The sequence below is a fragment of the Gallinula chloropus genome (assembly GCF_964237585.1).
Source record: "Gallinula chloropus genome assembly, chromosome: 14".
In the NCBI taxonomy this organism is placed as follows: domain Eukaryota; kingdom Metazoa; phylum Chordata; class Aves; order Gruiformes; family Rallidae; genus Gallinula; species Gallinula chloropus.
Genome location: NC_140099.1, coordinates 5,892,241 through 5,911,226, shown reverse-complemented (window position 1 = coordinate 5,911,226; position 18,986 = coordinate 5,892,241). Strand labels below are relative to the sequence as shown.

General features: G+C 39.6%; 1 protein-coding gene across 1 annotated transcript in view; it reads right to left on the bottom strand.

Moving 5' to 3' along the window:
- Positions 1–234: 234 nt before the first annotated feature.
- Positions 235–18,986, bottom strand: part of NUDT14 (nudix hydrolase 14) — a 59,176-nt gene continuing 40,424 nt past the window's right edge. Inside the window, exons 3-5 of the mRNA XM_084270654.1 lie at positions 16,155–16,219; positions 10,954–11,191; positions 235–786 (exon numbers count right to left, since the gene is read on the bottom strand). Of these exons, the coding sequence (XP_084126780.1) occupies positions 546–786; positions 10,954–11,191; positions 16,155–16,219 (544 nt within the window). The 3' untranslated portion in view covers positions 235–545. The remainder of the gene's footprint in view (positions 787–10,953; positions 11,192–16,154; positions 16,220–18,986) is intronic.

Here is an 18,986-nt window from a genome sequence, read left to right as displayed (position 1 = left end):
TACAGACACGTTTGCCTACAAAATGAAGGTCTGCATGTCCAGAAATGCAAATATTTTCTGTTCACTCTGTACAGGAGACACACATCACAGGGAAAGCTGCACTCCGAGAGCTGCACAGAACTCGGGCACGTAGTTGGGCTATCTGGGACTATTCAGGTTGGATGCCTCTCCTCCCATTCCCCCCCCCCAAAAATAATAATTGGAAACTACAGAGAGTACAGAGCTGCCAGTGTGTACAGCCCCCAGTGAGCGGCTGGTATGGCAGCTGCACTGAGGTCCTGAGCAACTCTTCAAAGAGTGGTAGTGCCATGAGAAAGAAGTGGACACATTTACTTTGCTGTTTGCAGAGGCAAATCCTGGCCCCAGTGATGTCAGCATTTTGCTAGTGATGGAAACTAAGTGATGATTTTTATTCAGATTTTACTCCCAAAGTTATTTCCAGTAAGATTTACTCTGTGAGAAGTTGGGGTGTCGAGGCAGGCAGATTTGCAGTTTTCTGTATCCACAGAACCAGCAGGAAAACTTCCCTTAAAAATCACAGTGCTTTATTTTTTTTGTAGCTTGGGTGCTATGTTGTTCTGGAACCACGTGAAGCTAAAGATGACACCCATTGTTTTTGGGAGAGTCTCATCATAAGCAAACCTCATGGAATCTTCCAGAGGTACTTCTACAACTTCAATCAGCTCTCCTTCCTCAGGCTGGCCACCTCCTTCACTGGTTCTCATCTGGTCTGTTACTTCTGCGTAAAACAACGTCTGCCTCGAACCTGCCACACCAACTCCAGACCTGGAAAAAATCAGAGAGGAAACTTTGGTTTAGAAGGTAGCTAGGAACTAGGAATGGAAATCTGGGTCCTTAGCTTGTGTCTCTAAGCAACATTAAAATGCACGTCCTTAACCTCTGTTCTTGTCATGTAGAACCTATAAATGGAATTTTGTTAATACAGAAACTGGCTGCAAGTCTCATGCAGAGACTTCAACCCTTAGAGTACAGCCACATGTAAGATGGATGTCTTCAAATACATTCTGCAACTTTAGAAAACCATTACTTTGGGAGAAAATTAAAAAACAAAGGTTTTTAATTGGTGCTGTTCTGTGCAGACTGAAGCCAATAGAAGTTTTTTCAATTGACCTTGGTGAGAGCCGGGTGGCTTACAAACATCACAGAGACTTACAAACACCACAGAGACTTACAAACAACAGAATGAAGCTCCTCAGTGTATCTGTAAGCCTTCATGCTGCATTTTTGCTTGGTTTTACCCAAGTATTCAGATTTTTTACTCTTAAGAAGATTATGTCCTTTCACAGCTGGAGTCGTCTCCTCATGGACTGGGTAGGTACAAGAGCAGAAAGGCAGCCTTGAGGTCTTTCTCTATCCTTCCTGAACTTTAGCCTTGACCCAAATGGACCACTGAAGTAATTCAGTCTCCCTGCTGAATTTCCTACAGTGGATTTGGTTGAGGATATTTTAGATTATGTAGTCTTTCTTCAGCTAGACTGCTTGCTGTGTATTATACTTCTTATTTGTTAATCCTCTATTTCCTTAGGACTATTTCATTTAGGTATTATTAAATAGGGGATAAGTACATAATCCACTCATTTAGTCCTCCCAAGAAAATATTCACATTGTAATCGCAACTTTTCATTTCACATGATTACAAGTGACTTTTCACATTGAATCTGGACCCACAGTTCACTGAAACTATGAATCAGGCATTAGGGCAAGCTGAAAAATTAGCTTCCATATTATGATACATCTATGAGAGTCTGAGATTTGTAGCAGTGTTATGATCTTAGAGTGTATATCCATACTTACTCAACAATTAGTCAACTAAATCTTTCAGTTAATCCAGCATAAATCACACCTCATAGCAGGAATTAATCATTTGTCTCTCAATTTTCCAAGAACACTGGCAATTATTTTGGTTGGAGAATTAATAGTGATTATTGAAGTTGGTTTCTTACATTGATACACACACTTCTTATAAACACAGAATAGGGAGTGAACCAGTGAATTCTTTTCCTAAAATTACTACTGATACTTTCTTTGACTTTGGGAAAGGTGTTTGACTACTCCAGGACCGTTTCTGTATCTCTAAGAAGTGCTCAAGAAGCTTAAGCACATTTGGCACTTCCAGGAACTTCGAAGGCTGCTATGGGATTTCTTTCATCCTGGGCTCATCACTTTATTTCAGTGGCAGTAATGGGTTTTTATAAACACATGTTAACCAACAAAAGGTGACCTACCAGGATGCAGCAAGAGGCCAAGTTAAGTTTTCCCTCTCTCTTCCACTGTACCAAAGTACATGACCTCCCTCCTCAGTTAAACTGATTCAGGACTTACTTTCCCTAAAGACAGACCTGCCTTCTGCAGCTGCTGCCCTTGGTGTTTGCATGCTATTCTGATGACCACCAGAGGTGGTTTGTCAGTAGAAGAAGAACCATTTTTCATCAAGCTGATATCAGTAACCAGCTCTCAAAAGTTAGAATGATGCTTTTCATGCTCAAGTGCCCCTTCTGCCACGAGGATGATGGCACAAGTTCCTAATTCCCTTCGGGTTAAAATACATTTATTTTTTTTCATAGTATTATCAAGCAAGAGTATATAAAGTCAAAAAGCACCACTGGAAATGAAATGCTGATTCAGAGTGAACCCATCTATTTCACCGTCCATCACAGGTGGCTGGTTCAGCTCTAGGTATTCAGTGAACAGTGGGACTGTCACCTTGGTACCTGTCACTGACCACTGACATGCTACCTACTCCTGACAGACTCTGCTATGTCACAGAAGCACAGAACCCCCTTTTTAAGACTCCTTAGAACCCCCTCACTATTTATATGGGTGACTTTGGAGACTGCTGCATGGCATTATTTACAAATGTATTCACTGCTTTTATTTATCCTCCAACCACATGTCCATTTCAATGGTGTCAGAAAAAGGCTGAAAGATACAGGAATATACTTCAATTCATAAAAAAGGGCATATTTCTCACCTTTTTTCATTTCATATTTCTTTCTGTAAATGCTCTGGCTTACTCTGCCATCTGATTATTTCTGCATCCACCCATGTAGAATGCCCTTTACTAAATGTAATATTCTCCAGTATTACTTACTGGTGTCTTTCACATTTCCAAACTCTTAGATATTAGTGTATTCTGACTGTCCTTAGAAAATTGTCCAAAAATCAATGCTACTGACATTTCATTTCTCTTAGTATCTTCGATTTTTACAGAAATCAAGAGTTAGGAGGTTTGGTGCTTAGAAGCTGTTCTGAGCCTTTGGTTGAAGTAATAACATGTTTTAACACAAACCCTTGGAAAATGTGCATGCATTTCAGTGATTTTTGGGTAATGGGACCAGGGGAGGAAGAGAGGACAGTGGGAGAAGGTACGTCTGACTGGTAAATAGGCAACAGATAGCTATTATGTTTTCAGTATGCTTTCAGGTTTATCTGTTAAGGAATTTTGATGTGCCTTTATTGGAGGTTAGGTTCCTTTTTCTGCTACCTTCTTCCTCTATCCCAAGTCTGTGACATATGTTTTTCTTTGCCCTAGTATTCCACATTACAAATAAAATGCTTTTGCCATGGTCTGAAATGAGTCACCTATTAACAGATTACAGCTCTATTCATTAGCTTTGCATCTGTGGGAATCACAGGGGTCAGTACACCCGATCTGCAAGTGATGAGTTTCACCCTGGGAAAACCACCTTCTTGATAAAGGTGTCTCCCCTGCCCAGTTTGAGAGGGGGTGGTTTGGGGGAGGGCAAGCAGGTTCTGAACTCACAGCCCAGCCCAGGGCAAGACTTCAGGCTCACTCCACAGGTTGCCCAGACCAGGCATGTCATGGCTCATTCTGACCCAGACCTACTAAGCCTGGCTTGACCCAGCTGACTGTTCCAGATGTATTTTGATGTGTCTGTACCGTGTTTGACTCTCATTTACCACTGTGGGACAAATGCAAATGATCTATACAAAACATACCTCTGTTTTCCTCCTCTCTTTATCGTGAGGATCAGTTTCCTCTGAGAAGTTTATAGTTGTTTCAATTAACAGCAATGTGTCTGACAAATACTCTTTGTCAAAGCATTAGGGCTTAAGCTCACAAACCCTGTAACTTCAACAGAGAGACTCTGAAAACCAAAACTCTATTAGCACTAAACTTTTTGCATTGCTTCAGAGACAATTAGAAACCTCCATTACCTTTGACAACAGCGAGTCTAAGAATGTAAGCATGTCAAAGCAAGGATACCAAAGCGGTGTGGTTCTCATCACAACAGTAACTTAAATGTAAGTTTAACACATCAAAACAAGATTGTATACTGCATTCCCATATTCAATTTTAAATAAAACACTCAAACACTGTGATTAAATCATGTTATGGCACTCAAAGCTGTGGGCAACACACTTGTAGGCAACAGCGCAGCCAAGAAGGACTTTCTGCAGAAGGACTACAAAGTGCTTCTCCTCGCCTCTTGCCCAGGGGTGGGACTGACTGGCAGAATGGGCTGTATCTAGAGTATTTTCTATCTACTTCCTTTTCTGACCAGGGAAAACACAAGAGACAGATTGTCATTCCAATCTGGCTTTGAAACATGGCAGTAGCAGCTATCACAAAGCTTTTGTTTAGCTCTTCTCTGTGAAGAAACAGCACATGAAATAAAGCTCAAAGGCTCAAAGCCCTGAGACTTCTCACTCAGCATGTGGAAGCTCGTGAGCACGAAGATCCCTTACCTACATATTTTGGATCACAAGTGGTTAGCAGAATCTTATTGCTTGAAAAAAAATAATAATGTTTAGTAGTGCCTAAAAGCCACAAGAGAGACTGAGTGCACCTTGTGTGTCTGCTGATGCTCAGGGAGCAGTGTGCTGCCTCTTCAGACTGAGTGTGAGTACCTGTGCACATCCATGAACACGTGCACGTTTGGAAGGGGGGTCAAAATCCACAGCACGTACTCAAGACTAGTTCTGCCACCTTCTCATGTCTGGGTGCTCATCAATGGCCAAGCAATTGTTACATCCATAATTATTACATTCATAAATTTTGCATTTTTAATTTGAAGGAACAAACATGGTTGAGAAAATGAAACAGTATCGTATACTCTACTCCCCTGCTGCTACATGAGAAGGGAACAAATCAACTGATCATTGTGAAGACTTATTGCTAAACAGCAATTAAAAGCTGAATTTCTCATAATTTCTCAATATTTAACAAATATAAAATCTATAAACAATCAGAATTGGCCTGTTCCTAACAGCAAATATATTTTTTTGTGTTTTGATCTTAGTCACTGTGAAAATTCTTTAAGTACAATATATCCTTTTGTAACATGTAAAGCATTTGGATGCAGGATTTGGGTATACAGTAAATACATAATTCATGTTTACAAATAAAAGCGAAGCAAATCTCTGCCAGTTATGCTGAAATCAAAGTCTATTTAGGCATGCAACATGTAAACTGATGAACAGTGACATGCAGCTCCTATTGTCACTTCTTAGGACCTTTGTACAGTTCTGACATTATAAGCAGCAGGTGCAGGAAAAAAGCAGAGAAGTAATTAACATAAAATTATATTACATTATGCCATCACCCAACAGGTGTACTAGCAGGTGATCTTTCTAATTATAATGCACTCCCAACATTTTCAAGGCTATTATTCTTTCTACATAATAACCTATGAATACAAACCATTTTTACCTTGTTGCAGAGGGTCTAATAGCCATAGCACAGTAATTGGAACATCCAATATTAATTCTCTGAATACTCTTCTTTGTTGTATAGTTTTGGGGAAAAAAATCAACTGTAGGAAGATTAAAGTAAGTACCTATGTTAATATAGTCAGGCCCTTAAAGTAATCCACCTGATGTTTTTGCAGCAGGGCTGAGAACCTGCAGCTCCTATTGAGTCCTGTTCATAGCCAAGAGTTTATTACAACCTCTGAGAGAAAATAAAGAAGGAATTAAGGGGGAAAAGGAAGTTGAACCAGAAGCTCTGAAGCTCTGGTTCAACTTTATCCTGATGTTCTCAGGTGTTATTTAAGTCCAAATAAATTTATAAATATTCTTTAAGACCAAACATTTCATGAACTAAAATACTGTCAGTTGCAATGTCAATAACATCATATTTAATAACAACAACAACAAATCCTCCCTGCCTCTGTCATGTAGAGAAACAAGTCTCAGGTTGCAGTACTGCCAGCTGTCTTCCTTAAGAAACTAACTCAGGGCTGAAATTCATATGAGATTCAAACTGAAAACTGCTGGGATACCACAATGGATTGAAAATTTGCTGTATCTGATACATGATGAACTCCAAAGTCATTGATTTACAGAATTCTGCATTTGGGAAAAAAAACCCATAACTAAAGGGAAGCTCACAAATTCATTTTAGAGCTTTAAAAAATCATGAATTTAATTTGCAACCATTTTCACAAAGCCTCAGTTTACAATTATACTACCATAGTATTAACTTCATTTCAGTATTGATCTAAATTGTTCCTTTACACCCATTGCATCTACCATCTGTGCTATTTTTGTCAGAGGCCATACAGTTGGTGAGAATTCAACACATCAGCAGGTGTCAAAACTTTCATGAAGCTTCAAAAAGTGGATTAGTTGCTGCCAGAACAGAAATCAACCTTTTTCTAATCCAAAAATGAGGTCCTTTATTGTACAACAAACACAAAAGTAGCAAGTTGTGTAGCCATGCTAAGAGGAAACTCACCACACAGGTTGCAAACAATACAGATTTCTTCCCAGAATGATTCCTGCCCCCATCTAACACAGCAAAATGAACCTTGTGCATTTAAATCCACCTTCTGGCTGGCATTATTCTATAAGAACAGACATTTCTGCTTCTTCAAAGTGTGATTCCTCTGTCCTCCTCCAGTCAAGTCCCTATTAACATGTTTGTCTTTCTCATTATCTGCCCCCAACCCAGTCTCCTTCACTCATCCACACCATACTGTCCAACTGTTGCTGGAACTACTTGTTCCTAAGACTCTTGCTCAACAAGCCTAAATTCCCCAAGTGCTGGCTTCTTTCCTGATTTCTCATTGACTCCACAGCTACTCTGTGGATCATTCAAGGTAATTAAAGTCTGAGATCTACTTAATTCGAGTGCCTGACTTCTCTCTGATGAGTATCATGCCACAGGAGCTTTGATAAGAGTCCTATGGCTTACTTGTATGTGCTTTTTGAAACACCTGTTTAGTAGTATTGTAGTTATTATTTGTATTGTTATATCTGTATTAGTATCATATTTGTATTCTCTCTGCATTAGTAGCAGTATCTGGAGTAGTATTGTAGTTAACCTTTTCTGGTTAGCTGAGAAACATTAAAAAAAAAAAAGATCCCTCAAACTTCTGCTGTGGATAATAAATGAGAAAAAGAAACGGTGTCATCACATTAGCTCACATCTTTACTGTTCTCACTGCTAGATGAGAACAGAGCAAAGTTCTTTTTGAACACAGTCTAAGTACTTCCCTCATTCTGTTAGGGAATTCTTTTCCACCGCCATGAATGTACTTTCTCTAAGTCCATGTTTTGTGCCTTCATGACTTCTTCCCCCTTTTCTTGTATTCCCTTTTCCCCTCTGCTCTGAGTTCTCCCTACATATTGTCCATGACCTCCCCTTCTCAAGCCATCACCCACAGAACTGTATTGACCTTCCTTGCCCAAAGAACATTTCTCCCTTTACATCTGAAGTGTTTTCTGCTTCCCCTATTCTTCTGTCACGTCCAGCTCAAGTTCTGCTTCTACCCAAATCAGGCAATTTGCTTCTCTTAGGCTTGACTCCAGAAAGGAATCATTAGGAATCCAAGACAACTCCTTGCTTTCATACCAAAGGGTGTGATGACACAGAAACCCTTGTTTGTACAAAAGCCTCTTCCCCGTGAACACAACTCTAACGGACTTAACTCAGTAGTTATGAATTATAGTTAATCTAAATACTTTAACATGGCTTTATTTGCATCAAGAAAGGAACAACAGCTGACAGATTTGTCAGAAATATATCAAGTGCGCTCAGAAAATATCAGCTATAATAGGATAACAGGTCTTGTGGGTAAGGGAAGCAACACAAACTTCAGTTTATGGAGGCTTGGAGTGTTCCACTGGGGACCATGCTCCATTCAGAATAATTCAGTATTTTGTTTTATGACATCTATGTTGAAACTGCAGGTAGCAAAGCTGGGATAGATTAATAAGAAACTACAGATGGATATTAGAATTCAAAATCATCCCAACAACGTGGAGAAATGGTCTGAAAAGATAGGATGCAATTCAGCAAAGGCAAGTTGAAGGCTCTGTGTTCATTTGTCAACAGCACGAGTACAGACTGGAGGTGGATGACAGTGAAGTACCACTGCTGAGAACAGTTCAGAGACAGGGCAGGCATTGCAGGCTGTAAGTCAACAACACGTTGCCAGTGCAAAGAAGTCAAACATCAAACTGCAGTGTGTAAACAAAATCATCTGTAAGACTAGGTAAATAATGCTTCCACTCTAGCTGACACTGGTAAAGCTCCTGCTAAAATACTGTGCTCCACTTTGGGCACTATGCTTTTATGAAATGTGCAGACCAGATGGAGAGAAGGCAGAGGACAGTAGAAGGAATGATTAGCTAGAAAATATGGTCTAAACAGCAAGCTGAAATCAACTAAGATGGTTTTGTGTAGGCTAAAATAAAAAGGGGAGACATGGTCAAAAAAATACATGGAAGGGGCAGATGTACTTCATGTCCACTGGGGAAAGGGTAGTAAGTCACAGGCTTGAAGTGTGAAAAGGAAAGTTGAGGCAGGACTTGAGGCAAAACTTGATCATGGTGCAGACACACTTCAGTAATAACACTTGGAGAGGCTACGAAATGATCTTAGAGAAAGGACAGATGCACATTTATCAGAAGTGATTTAAATCCAGCTCAGCCTGATCTTTGGAAGCAGAGTGGTTTAGGTGAGATCCTCCCCAAATTCCTCCCAATTCTATTTTCTAAGGCTTCTCTCTGATCTGATGCACTGGATCAATAAATAATATAGAACAAATATTACATAGAACACTGGGATGACAGATAATAACTGAAGCACATGATGCATTGCAATTATTAACAGGATTGGTATGCAGTAATGTAACGCTTTATGTCAATGTTCTGTATTGACAGTCACAGCATGAAACAGCCTAAACCCATTAGAAAAAAACCATTACACTTAAAAAAGCCCTGAAAATCCTCTCTTTAATATAGCCATTGCAGAAAAAAATGTTCTTTGCAAACCATAAGAGAGCCAGTTACTTGCCATCTTTGCATCCCATCCTCAAAGATCAGACAGATATGCCAGTCTTTGGCTGAAGGAAGAAGGACACTCCTAATCAGAAGAGACTAAAACATTTAGGAAAAAAAATCCAATACAAAGCACAGGAAGGCCAACAAAATAAACTGTAAAATATCACCTTTGAGACTTCAAACTTTCATACCAATCTAAAAAAGTAAATACTCTGCAGGTTCTTATGACTTTGGTATGGATCTCCAGGGGCAGAAAGCTGTGCCCACAGAGACAAAGCCAGATTGGGGGATTAACATATTAAGCATCCTTTACACAGGGCTCAACAGAGAAAACTCTCTTTGCAAGTCAGTGCGATTAAAAAAGAAAGACAACTGAAAGAACAACCACCTGTAGGATACAAAGACATTTATCACCCAAAAAATATACAGTGTTTTAGCCAGATGTACATCATCAATGTCGAGTGAAACATCTACACTGATGCCACAGAATTCTACAGCTACAGAGGTTATATTCAACTTTTCCTATTTTGTGTTTGCATCCACATACAGGCATATATGTACATGTATACATCTGCATGCTCTGGCCTGTCAGTGTCACCCAACCTAGGAAATTCTATAGACAGCTTTCACTCATAAGTCTAGCAGGCCCTTTTTCGTTCAGTAGAACAAACCCTTAATCTAGTTTCAAGGAGCTGCAAAAGACAGCTCCTTTGATTCACCCCCTCCCCTCAACAGAAGCACTGCTTGTTAATCCAGCAGGAAATAACATTTGTCAGGATTGACAGCTGTGGATTTGTATTCAATTCCCAAATTAAAAACCAATGACAGGGCCTAGTTCAATGGAGATGTCAAGCAAAATAAAGAAATAAAAAAACCTGCTGCCTTCTCTGTAAAATACAAACACACATACATTTTGGGTAACAATACTAAGAGCTGGGAAGGAGATATAATGGGATTAAAGCTGTGTGCAACGTTTCTCCTGAGGGTTTTTTGTGGTGGGTTTTTTTCCCCTTCAACAACTCACACGTTGTGTTTCTCTTCTTACATATTAAGTTTTCCTCTTATTCCTAATATATGTTTTAAAACATGTTAAAATCTACTTCAATAGCTACTTAAAACCCAGCAAAAAATAGCATGTAAACATTTTCAAAGTCAAACCAGCAAAAACTTATACACACATACAAACTATAACATTAATTGTTGTCCAATGCACAGAGGCTTATTTACAGCCCAAATATTATGAAGAGAGCTAATGGTACAAGTTCTCATGCTTCTGCAAAACTGTGTTAATGGTAAATCAGAGTCCATCTTGGGATAGTTTCTAGTGTTAATCAGAATGAGAGATGTAAAATGCCTGACAGAGAAATACCAGCTATTTTCTAGCACGGTACCAAACTGTTCTGGAGACCTCAAATGCAACTTTTCCCAGTTCTAATAGCCTTTGGAATAAACCACAATGGTATCATTCTTACTGGGAATTCAATCCTGTAATTATGAGTTTACAGTTCCTTAAGTCTCTGTAAATACTGCTCCTGCTTGCTGAAAATTACACTTTCAGATTTCCACGTTCCTCCAACACTCTGCTTAAATAAGGCAACAGGAACCATAATTTACATTCAAGCCACTTCATGGGTGCATGAAACAACAAAAGGCAAAGTGTTTTAACTTACTGCTGTTTACCTGTAAGAAGTGATCCTCCTCAGGTCTGTAACGGCAACACGATAGCCACACTCTTCTAAGACTTCCCCGCATGCAATTTCTTCTAAAGAAAGCTCTGGTTTGTCTACGATGCCAGCACAGAGTTCATAGGTCACTCCTAGCACAGGAGGTAAGGGATCCACTAGAGGAGAGAAGCCTTCCTTGTCCTGCTGCTGAAAGACTTCAGGATGATGCCTTTCCACTTCACACATGTAGACAGCTTAAAAAAAACCAAAACAAACAAAACACCACAAAATAAAGAGTGTGTGTGTGATGTTATTCATATTAAATAGAAAACATATGGTACACAAATTGTGCCTGGAGATTTATAATTGGCTACCCGAGAGTAACAGGGAATTGAGTTGTGTTATCTGTTAAAGTTGTGACACGCTGAAATTGGAGTTTTAGAGAACAAAGAAACTTGCCATTCCTGTAAAATTACTCTTTAAATTCTATTTCTGCTTACATAATTTGGAATGAATTTAGGCTTAAAAGAAATAGAAATAAAAAAGGAATCTATCTCATCCAAGAAGTCTCTGTCCCAGAAGTGCCACACAGCTTCCATTTGTTGGGTAATGTGGATATCAGGATCCAATTTAAACTATGCAGTTATCATGCAGGAAAGTTGGGTTGCACGTTATGTACCATGTGCACAACGATGAGTCTTTCAGCCTGTCAACTCAGCTGTTATTTAGAAAGGGTATGAAAAGCATGTATGTTTGTTTCAAAAAAAAAAAAAAAGAAAAGAAAAAAGAAGCTCTTTTGAACATATAGTTCCTTGCAGAGATTCCTGTGTGGAGCCTGAAAAAGACTTCTTGAATTAATCTACAAACAGCTGCCACCATAATGCACTCCTAAAGAAAAGTGTGCAAATGCCAGATTTCAGTCCTTATTTACCAAAAGCTCTCACTGATGTGAGAGCAGAAATTTTGCCCCAGCAAGGACTACAGGACAGGACATCAATGCAAACAAAGAATCACTGCTGACATTTCCAATCACTGTAACTTTAGTTTACAGGTATAATCCCACTTGTTTCTTCTTTGAAATTTGCTCCTGTCTATCCCTTTGCTTTTCATGCAAGGCTACCATGAGGGTGTTCTAAAACACCCTGAATAAAGCGATTTTAAAAGCTGAAATTATTTTATTCCATTAAAATATTCTACATGCATATTTGCAATACACCTAACATGGTTTTCAAATGAGCTTTTCTTTCCTGTTCCAAACCTTACAGAACTGGTATATAAAAAAAAGTTCAAGTTTAACAGAACACTTTTTTTCTTCCAGTTACTGGAAGTTATTTCTTCAAACCATGATACACAAAATGGTCCCTTGTTTCCCAGAAGTGAACCCAGGAACTTGGTCTCTGGGTAAGAGTCTATACCCCAGAAGTTTGTGCCTAGGCTCCTTCCACAGTGCTTCTTGCCTCAGAAGTGTAGTATGGCAAGAGCAGCATTGAATGGGAGATGTCTAGATCAGTCTAAAAGCAAAGAGGAAGTGCAGAAGTTTGCCCCAAAATGAATCTTTCCCCAGAATTTAAAACTCTCAAAACTGTTTGTGGCAGATACATCTATGCCTGTGAGATTAGAAAATTTAAGCAACAGAACTTCTATTTCTTAGTTGAAAACCATGACTAGAGCTCAGCTCCATTTTGAAAATGCAGAAAGAGGTGGCAAAAAAAAATATTCCATGCAGGGTCTGCAGGACAGATCCTTGAAGGATGTCTTTTGTCATTATTCCAAACACTTCTAAAAGCTATGACAGTTATCATAGATCCTGAAGGTAGCTGTCATTTATCTGAGATGAGCCAAATACTCTTAAATAATTGTATTGCCTTTTCAATATTTACTTAACTGTATCAGTAACTACAAAAAGGAATGACACATATATCCCAATAAAGGACCTGGGCACCAGGACAGGATGCAGGTAAGTGTGGGCACAGAAACACAAAACTGGGATTAAAGTAACTTTGTGTTACAAGTCTCTGGAATTCCTGAAACCCATTCTGTCACCCCGGCAGGCACCTGCCATTCTCCTTCTCCCTCAGCACAACTGGGCTCCACGTAGATCAAAACCCACATTCCCAAAGGGACCCAATGCAGCAGTCCTCCTCAGAGCACAGCCAACACTCAAAGCCTGCTAACTGCTTTTTTCTGCAGTTAGGGAAGAAAAGAAGCAGTACCAACAACTTCTGTAAGAGTCCCCAAAGCAGAGCATTCACCAGAGGATCAGCAGGCTCAGAAAGGTTCAGACTCAATTTATCTCTCATAGATAAGCACAGCTTAGAAAAACAAGCTGTCAGCCAGTCTCAAGGAACAGGGGAGCCCACCAGACCTCTCCTGGAGGTAGAAAATTGACTGCACAAGTGATGCACCATGGGAGACAAGGTTACTGGATGGAAAAGCAGTCTGTGGCTAGTGTACACTCTTCGGGGGGAAACCTGTGACTCTCCTCTTCCTCATCAGAGCTTGTCAGCTTATTGCAAGTGCACAAAGAGTTTGGAGAGCAGAAAATAGAAGTGAGAACACAGCTCCCACAGCAGTCACCCATCCTGTGTCTGATTGCTCTCTTGTCTTACGATGCCTTTTGCTACTTTGGTCAGAAACTGCCACTTCATCATCACTGGGCAGTCGTCTCCTTCATCAGATGGACACATGCAATGAGCAGCAGCACAGTGAGGACTCACACAACCATCTAGTAGTGTTCATTAAATATCTTGGTTAATTACCCCAGCACCACTCAGCTGTAAGAAGTCTTAGAGTGAGAACTGCAGAAGTACTTGTCTTCTTTTCTGCAAAGCTGGGAGAAAGGATAGATGGCTCGACCAAACTCATCAAGTAAGATTGTAACTGTTATTCAAAGCAGCCTCGTTAGATGACTCATATACATGGACTTGTTTGCTATCCCTACAAAGAAAACAATGGCATGGACTGAGGGGTTAGTGAGGTTCAGTGACTGAGGAACGTGTTAGCTTTTCTATAAGCTTCTGATTTCTCTTTGATTGTGTGGTGTTTCCTACCTCCTGAAATAGAACATGGCTTGTGCTTCTGACCTTCGATACTGTTTAAGACAACAGAAAACCACTGAAAGGTTAGTGAAAAAAACCAAACTAGCCTCTCCCAGGAAGTTATTATTTTGTTATATTTGAAAACGTGTGGTCAATTGACTACCAAAATGAGCACTAACCAAGACCTTGGCTGATGGCTTATGGGTGAGGAGCTAATACAGAAACTAGTGAGATACACGTGTAGCTTTTTTCTTTCAGCTCTTTCCAAATGTGTGATTTTATGACTATACAAGATGATTTAAGTCCACAGTACCCTGAAAAAATATGGTCCTGTCTGCCTCACGCTGGTTGTGCACTCTTGCCACCTCTCAAGCCAGTGTGAACTCTTTCTCACCATTCAGATAAACTGCCTGATCCTCAAAATTACCTGTTTGCAGCCACTTTATGCGGTGCCTGCATAGGGGCTGATGCTACCAAAGGGAATGTGGTGGGAATGTATGGAAAGGGAGGGATGACTGCCTTTACAAGCAGCAGAGACTTCATTGGGAACACCCGATCATGACATCATGCCCTAAGGCAAGGCAAGCACATATGCTAAACAGCACACATGTACTGGTGAGTGAGTGGCAGCTGTTTGCTCACAACTAACAAGCTACCTAATGCCTTTCTCGTGGGACCTGGGTAAGAGCAAGCAATGAGAAGAGTCCTGGCCATCATTTTTGCTTTGTGGAACAGGCACCAAAGAATACCATAAGTATGAAATGCCCACATAATTATAGGGATGTGAGTAATGTCAGGGTATGGTTGTGATCACTGAACTATCGGCTATCTGACTGACCACTGTCCCTAAGGACAGGTTTGTGAGCGGCTCCAGCCTCTGAAACAGTTTAACTCCAAGAACAGCCCAGTATTTTGATGCAAATTTGACATTTCTGTATGGATGATGTAATAAGCATGTTATTGTTCAGTACATACATGAAGGCTCTTGCCTAAGACTGCCTTGAAAACAGCAACAGCTATACAAGCCATTTTATTTGGCTGGCAAATAAAAGACATTGGATTATTAATAAAGAAATCACAGAATCATGGAATGGTTTGGGTTGGAAAGGACCTCAAAGCTCATCTTTGAAGTGACCTCAAAGCTATTCACCCTCCAGTAGCCCAGGGTGCCCAATGACCCATCCAACCTGGCCTTGAACACTGCCAGGGATCCAGAGGCAGCCACAGCTTCTCTGGGCAGCCTGTGCCAGGGTCTCACCACCCTCATAGGGAAGAATTTCTTCCCAACATCTAATCTAAATCTCCCCTTTTTTAGTTTAAAGCCATTGCCTCTTGTCCTATCACTTTATGCCTTGTAAACAGTCCTCAAACACTTTCTCTTTATAATAGTCAGTATAGTGCTGCATGAGAAGCATGCACTGTCAGTATAACAGTGCTGCACATCGCTCAAGGGCCTGTCAATCACTGTCGATAAGAAAGGACAGCATGACACCACCCTAGAAAGTTTCTTATGAAGTCTACCATGAATAGTCTTGGAATGGTCTCTTAGCAACAGTCAGTGAAATATCTTGTGATTTTTTGTAATTAACATGCAGAGAATATGCATTTTATTTTTAACTTCCAAACAGTAAATATTGCTTTGAATTAAAATAACTGACACAGAAATGGGGGGGGGGGGGGGGGAAGGAACCCAAATTCCTAATAACATCTGGCAAAATGAAGCTGTCCACATATTGATGAGAAAGCATTCAGACCTAAATTTCCCTCATTTTAAAATTCCCAAGTATACAAGGCACAACACAATATTAAAACAAGGAATATTTAAGACCAAAAAAAAGTTGTGCTTCTGTGCACAAATACTAAGCAGGTCAAGAAGGAACTTCAAATAAAACCAATCTATTGCATGACCATTGTAGAGTTGTTTGTAATCTCAACCAAAAGAGGAGAATGACTAGCCCAAAAGTGGGATGTAAGGCTACCCTGGTCAGTCGTTTCATCTGTAATGGAAATTTCCCTGGTTAGAAATTCTGACCAACTGAAAAGAGTGAGCTACCATACAAAGAAACAGAATACAGAACAAAGATTTTATCACCACAGATGCACCAACTTTTAACTGCTAAACCTTTAAAAGCTTGCTTCACTAGAGAGCAAAAGTAAATCTAAAAAAAAGGAGGATTACCTGGGCGGAACTGCTTCACCACAACAAAGCACTGCCGGGAAGTATTAAAGATCAGGATTGACACACTGAGGAAGATAGAAAAAACACAAAAGATCAATGCTTTATGAAGGATTAATGCAGAACTATTAACCTTACATCTTGTGAATTTAATTTTAACTACATAAATACACAGAAAATTTATTACTAAAGCCACAAAGTAACAGGATCCTTGTGCAAAATCCATCAAGAGGTATAGATAATGGGTTGTGTTCTCAAAGCCTATGAGAATTTACTCAAAATTAAGTCACTTTTGTCTCCTGCCATGCAGACAAAGTAAGCCACCAATCAATTCCTTCTCCCCAACAAAAATCCCCCCCAAAAAGTCCATCTCTACGAATGCTACTACTAGATAGTAACAAGAAAATAACAAGAAAAATAATAACAAGAAAAAAAGTCCTTAAAAATAAAAATGTTTTCTTCCCTTATATCAGTTCCAGATGAGGACAGTCTAGTCTCCTTCAGAGCCAGAAATTTCTGTGTAAGCACAGAGCATCTCCTGTCTGTGACTACTTGCTGAACTTGGGCCTTAAACCAGACACCATCCAAATTTAAACCAGCAGCAGTTTTACCTGTGACCACATGCAGTGGTCTAAAAGTCACACTTTAATCTTTCCCCAGCCTTCTTTGGTTGTTTGAAATATATGTCTTAGGGAAACCTGACAGGCTGAGTATGTGGAGATGCTCTAGAAGAAGAGAGTACTGGTGTTCCCTGCTTCTTCATTTAAATTGCTCTCAGATTTTACTCTTTAAAAGAAAAGGCAGCAGACAATGTCTCTCTCCTTAGTTGTTAGCCCATTAAAACCTGCAATAACAAGTATATATTTTGCTCATTACCATGGTAGCATTCTCTCATTTGTTATGCCTCATTGTATGCAATTGGAAAGTTAATTCGTTATTCTAGGAGTTCTACAATAGATTAGACTAACAATGGCATATTTGCAGAGTTGAGTCAAACTTACAACTTTCCTTGTAAAAGAGCTGCATATTTATTTTCATTATTTGTTTTAATAATGAAGTCTCGAGCTGCCAGAGAAACTGCTATTTGATGATTATTAAAAATAATGTTAATGTTTATTATAATAATATAGAAAAACCAAAACAGAAGGGAGAAGCCCAGATGTTAACATTTATATATTCATGGTTGCTATTTTCAAAGACCCGTGCTGCATATTGATGGCTTCCTGCCCCAGGAGATATCATTTGCAGGCAATTTTAAAGCAAAGGGGTTTAGCCTTCAGAAAGGCTGGAGGAGAATATTTTTATCCTTTGCATGACTCTTCCTCTCCCCAAAGCAGTACTTGTCTGAGGGCAGACACTGTACTAAAGAAAAAGAGAAAGGGAATTACTGCTACTGGACCTGTGGTTTTGGTCCAGGGGTCTAAGGATGTGCAACGCCTGAAACTGGAAACAGCAGCGATCTAAAGCTGAGGTTAAAGAGGAGTAGAGACTTCCTGAAGCATATGGTTGCCCTTTACCTTTCTTTACATCCACCACCCCAGGCCCAATCTTTCACTTGGCTTGCCTTCTTCAGCACATCTCATTAAATAACTCATACCAACTCATTAAAAATGGCTCAGCTATTAGACATTATTTTTTCCTCAGAGTCAGTCACTCGAGATTTTTATGGAACAGATGGGAAAATTAAAAACAATCTGTCAGAATTAAGGAACAAGATCAAATTAAGCTGGAAAGGAGTAGCAGCAAGTTATTACAATTGTCTGCTTCTCACACCATCTTGAGAGGAGAGGGTACAGATATGGCACAAATCTGCAGAACTTTCCATTTAATTACTTCTAATTTTCTGAGAGACTGACAAACAATTTTAAACACAAATTTAGGTTTTTTTTTTAACAAGCCACAACACACAAGTTCTATTATTTCTTGTCAGAGCTGGAGTCATGGAAGAGAAAGCTCAGAATTACACCTTCTTAGGAGGAGTGTGACATTACGAATGCCATTTGGTATTTCTTATTCCAGAAGAAACAATATAACATTAAACATTTCCACAAGTCACTGGGTCTGCAACTTCTGAAAAATCCATTTGAAATGCATCCAGGACAGTTATTTGAGTATTAGAGAAAGTTCGGGCAAGACAGTTTAATTCATGTAAGTGGAGGATCCTCTGAGCCACTGCGTTCAATGGGTTTCCTTACTGCTGCAACGACTCAAGTACATGGGTTCAGCTCTTTGGTCTGGCCTATAAGATAAGGAAAGTATTTATCTTCTGGAGTTTTAAATCATCCTTTAAGAATTTACTACAAAATTATTTTGAGATTATTATTTTCACAGATGATACAGGCTACCAAAAAGACTACTATTAATATATCTTTCAGTAGTATCATACCAGGAGGTAGTAGAAGCATATTTCATATTTCAAGGTAATTCCCTTTGAAATATTACAGCCAATCCTGTTTTAGAATATTATATATGCATCCATAAGCTTTAAAGTGATCAATAAAGAATAAACGTATAAGCAAAAAATGAAAACATTTGCAGTTACTTTTGGGACCATCTCCACAAATAAAAGATACAGAAGAAAACCAAAGCCCAAGCTGTATGTTACCAGAGCAGAACTCCACAGCTGTACATCTTTGCTGGCTCCAGCAGCTGACACCCAGGGAAAATGCTGGTGCAAAAGGAGAGGTCATTTATGCAAACACAGTGCCCCCAAGTCACAGAGCTGCGCCTGGGACTCACCAAGCACACAGCACAAGTGTTGCAGGGCATTCAGTACCTGCTGCTGTAGGTAGGCTTGCCTCTGAAGACAAGTGGCTGAGAAGGAACCCCTGAAAA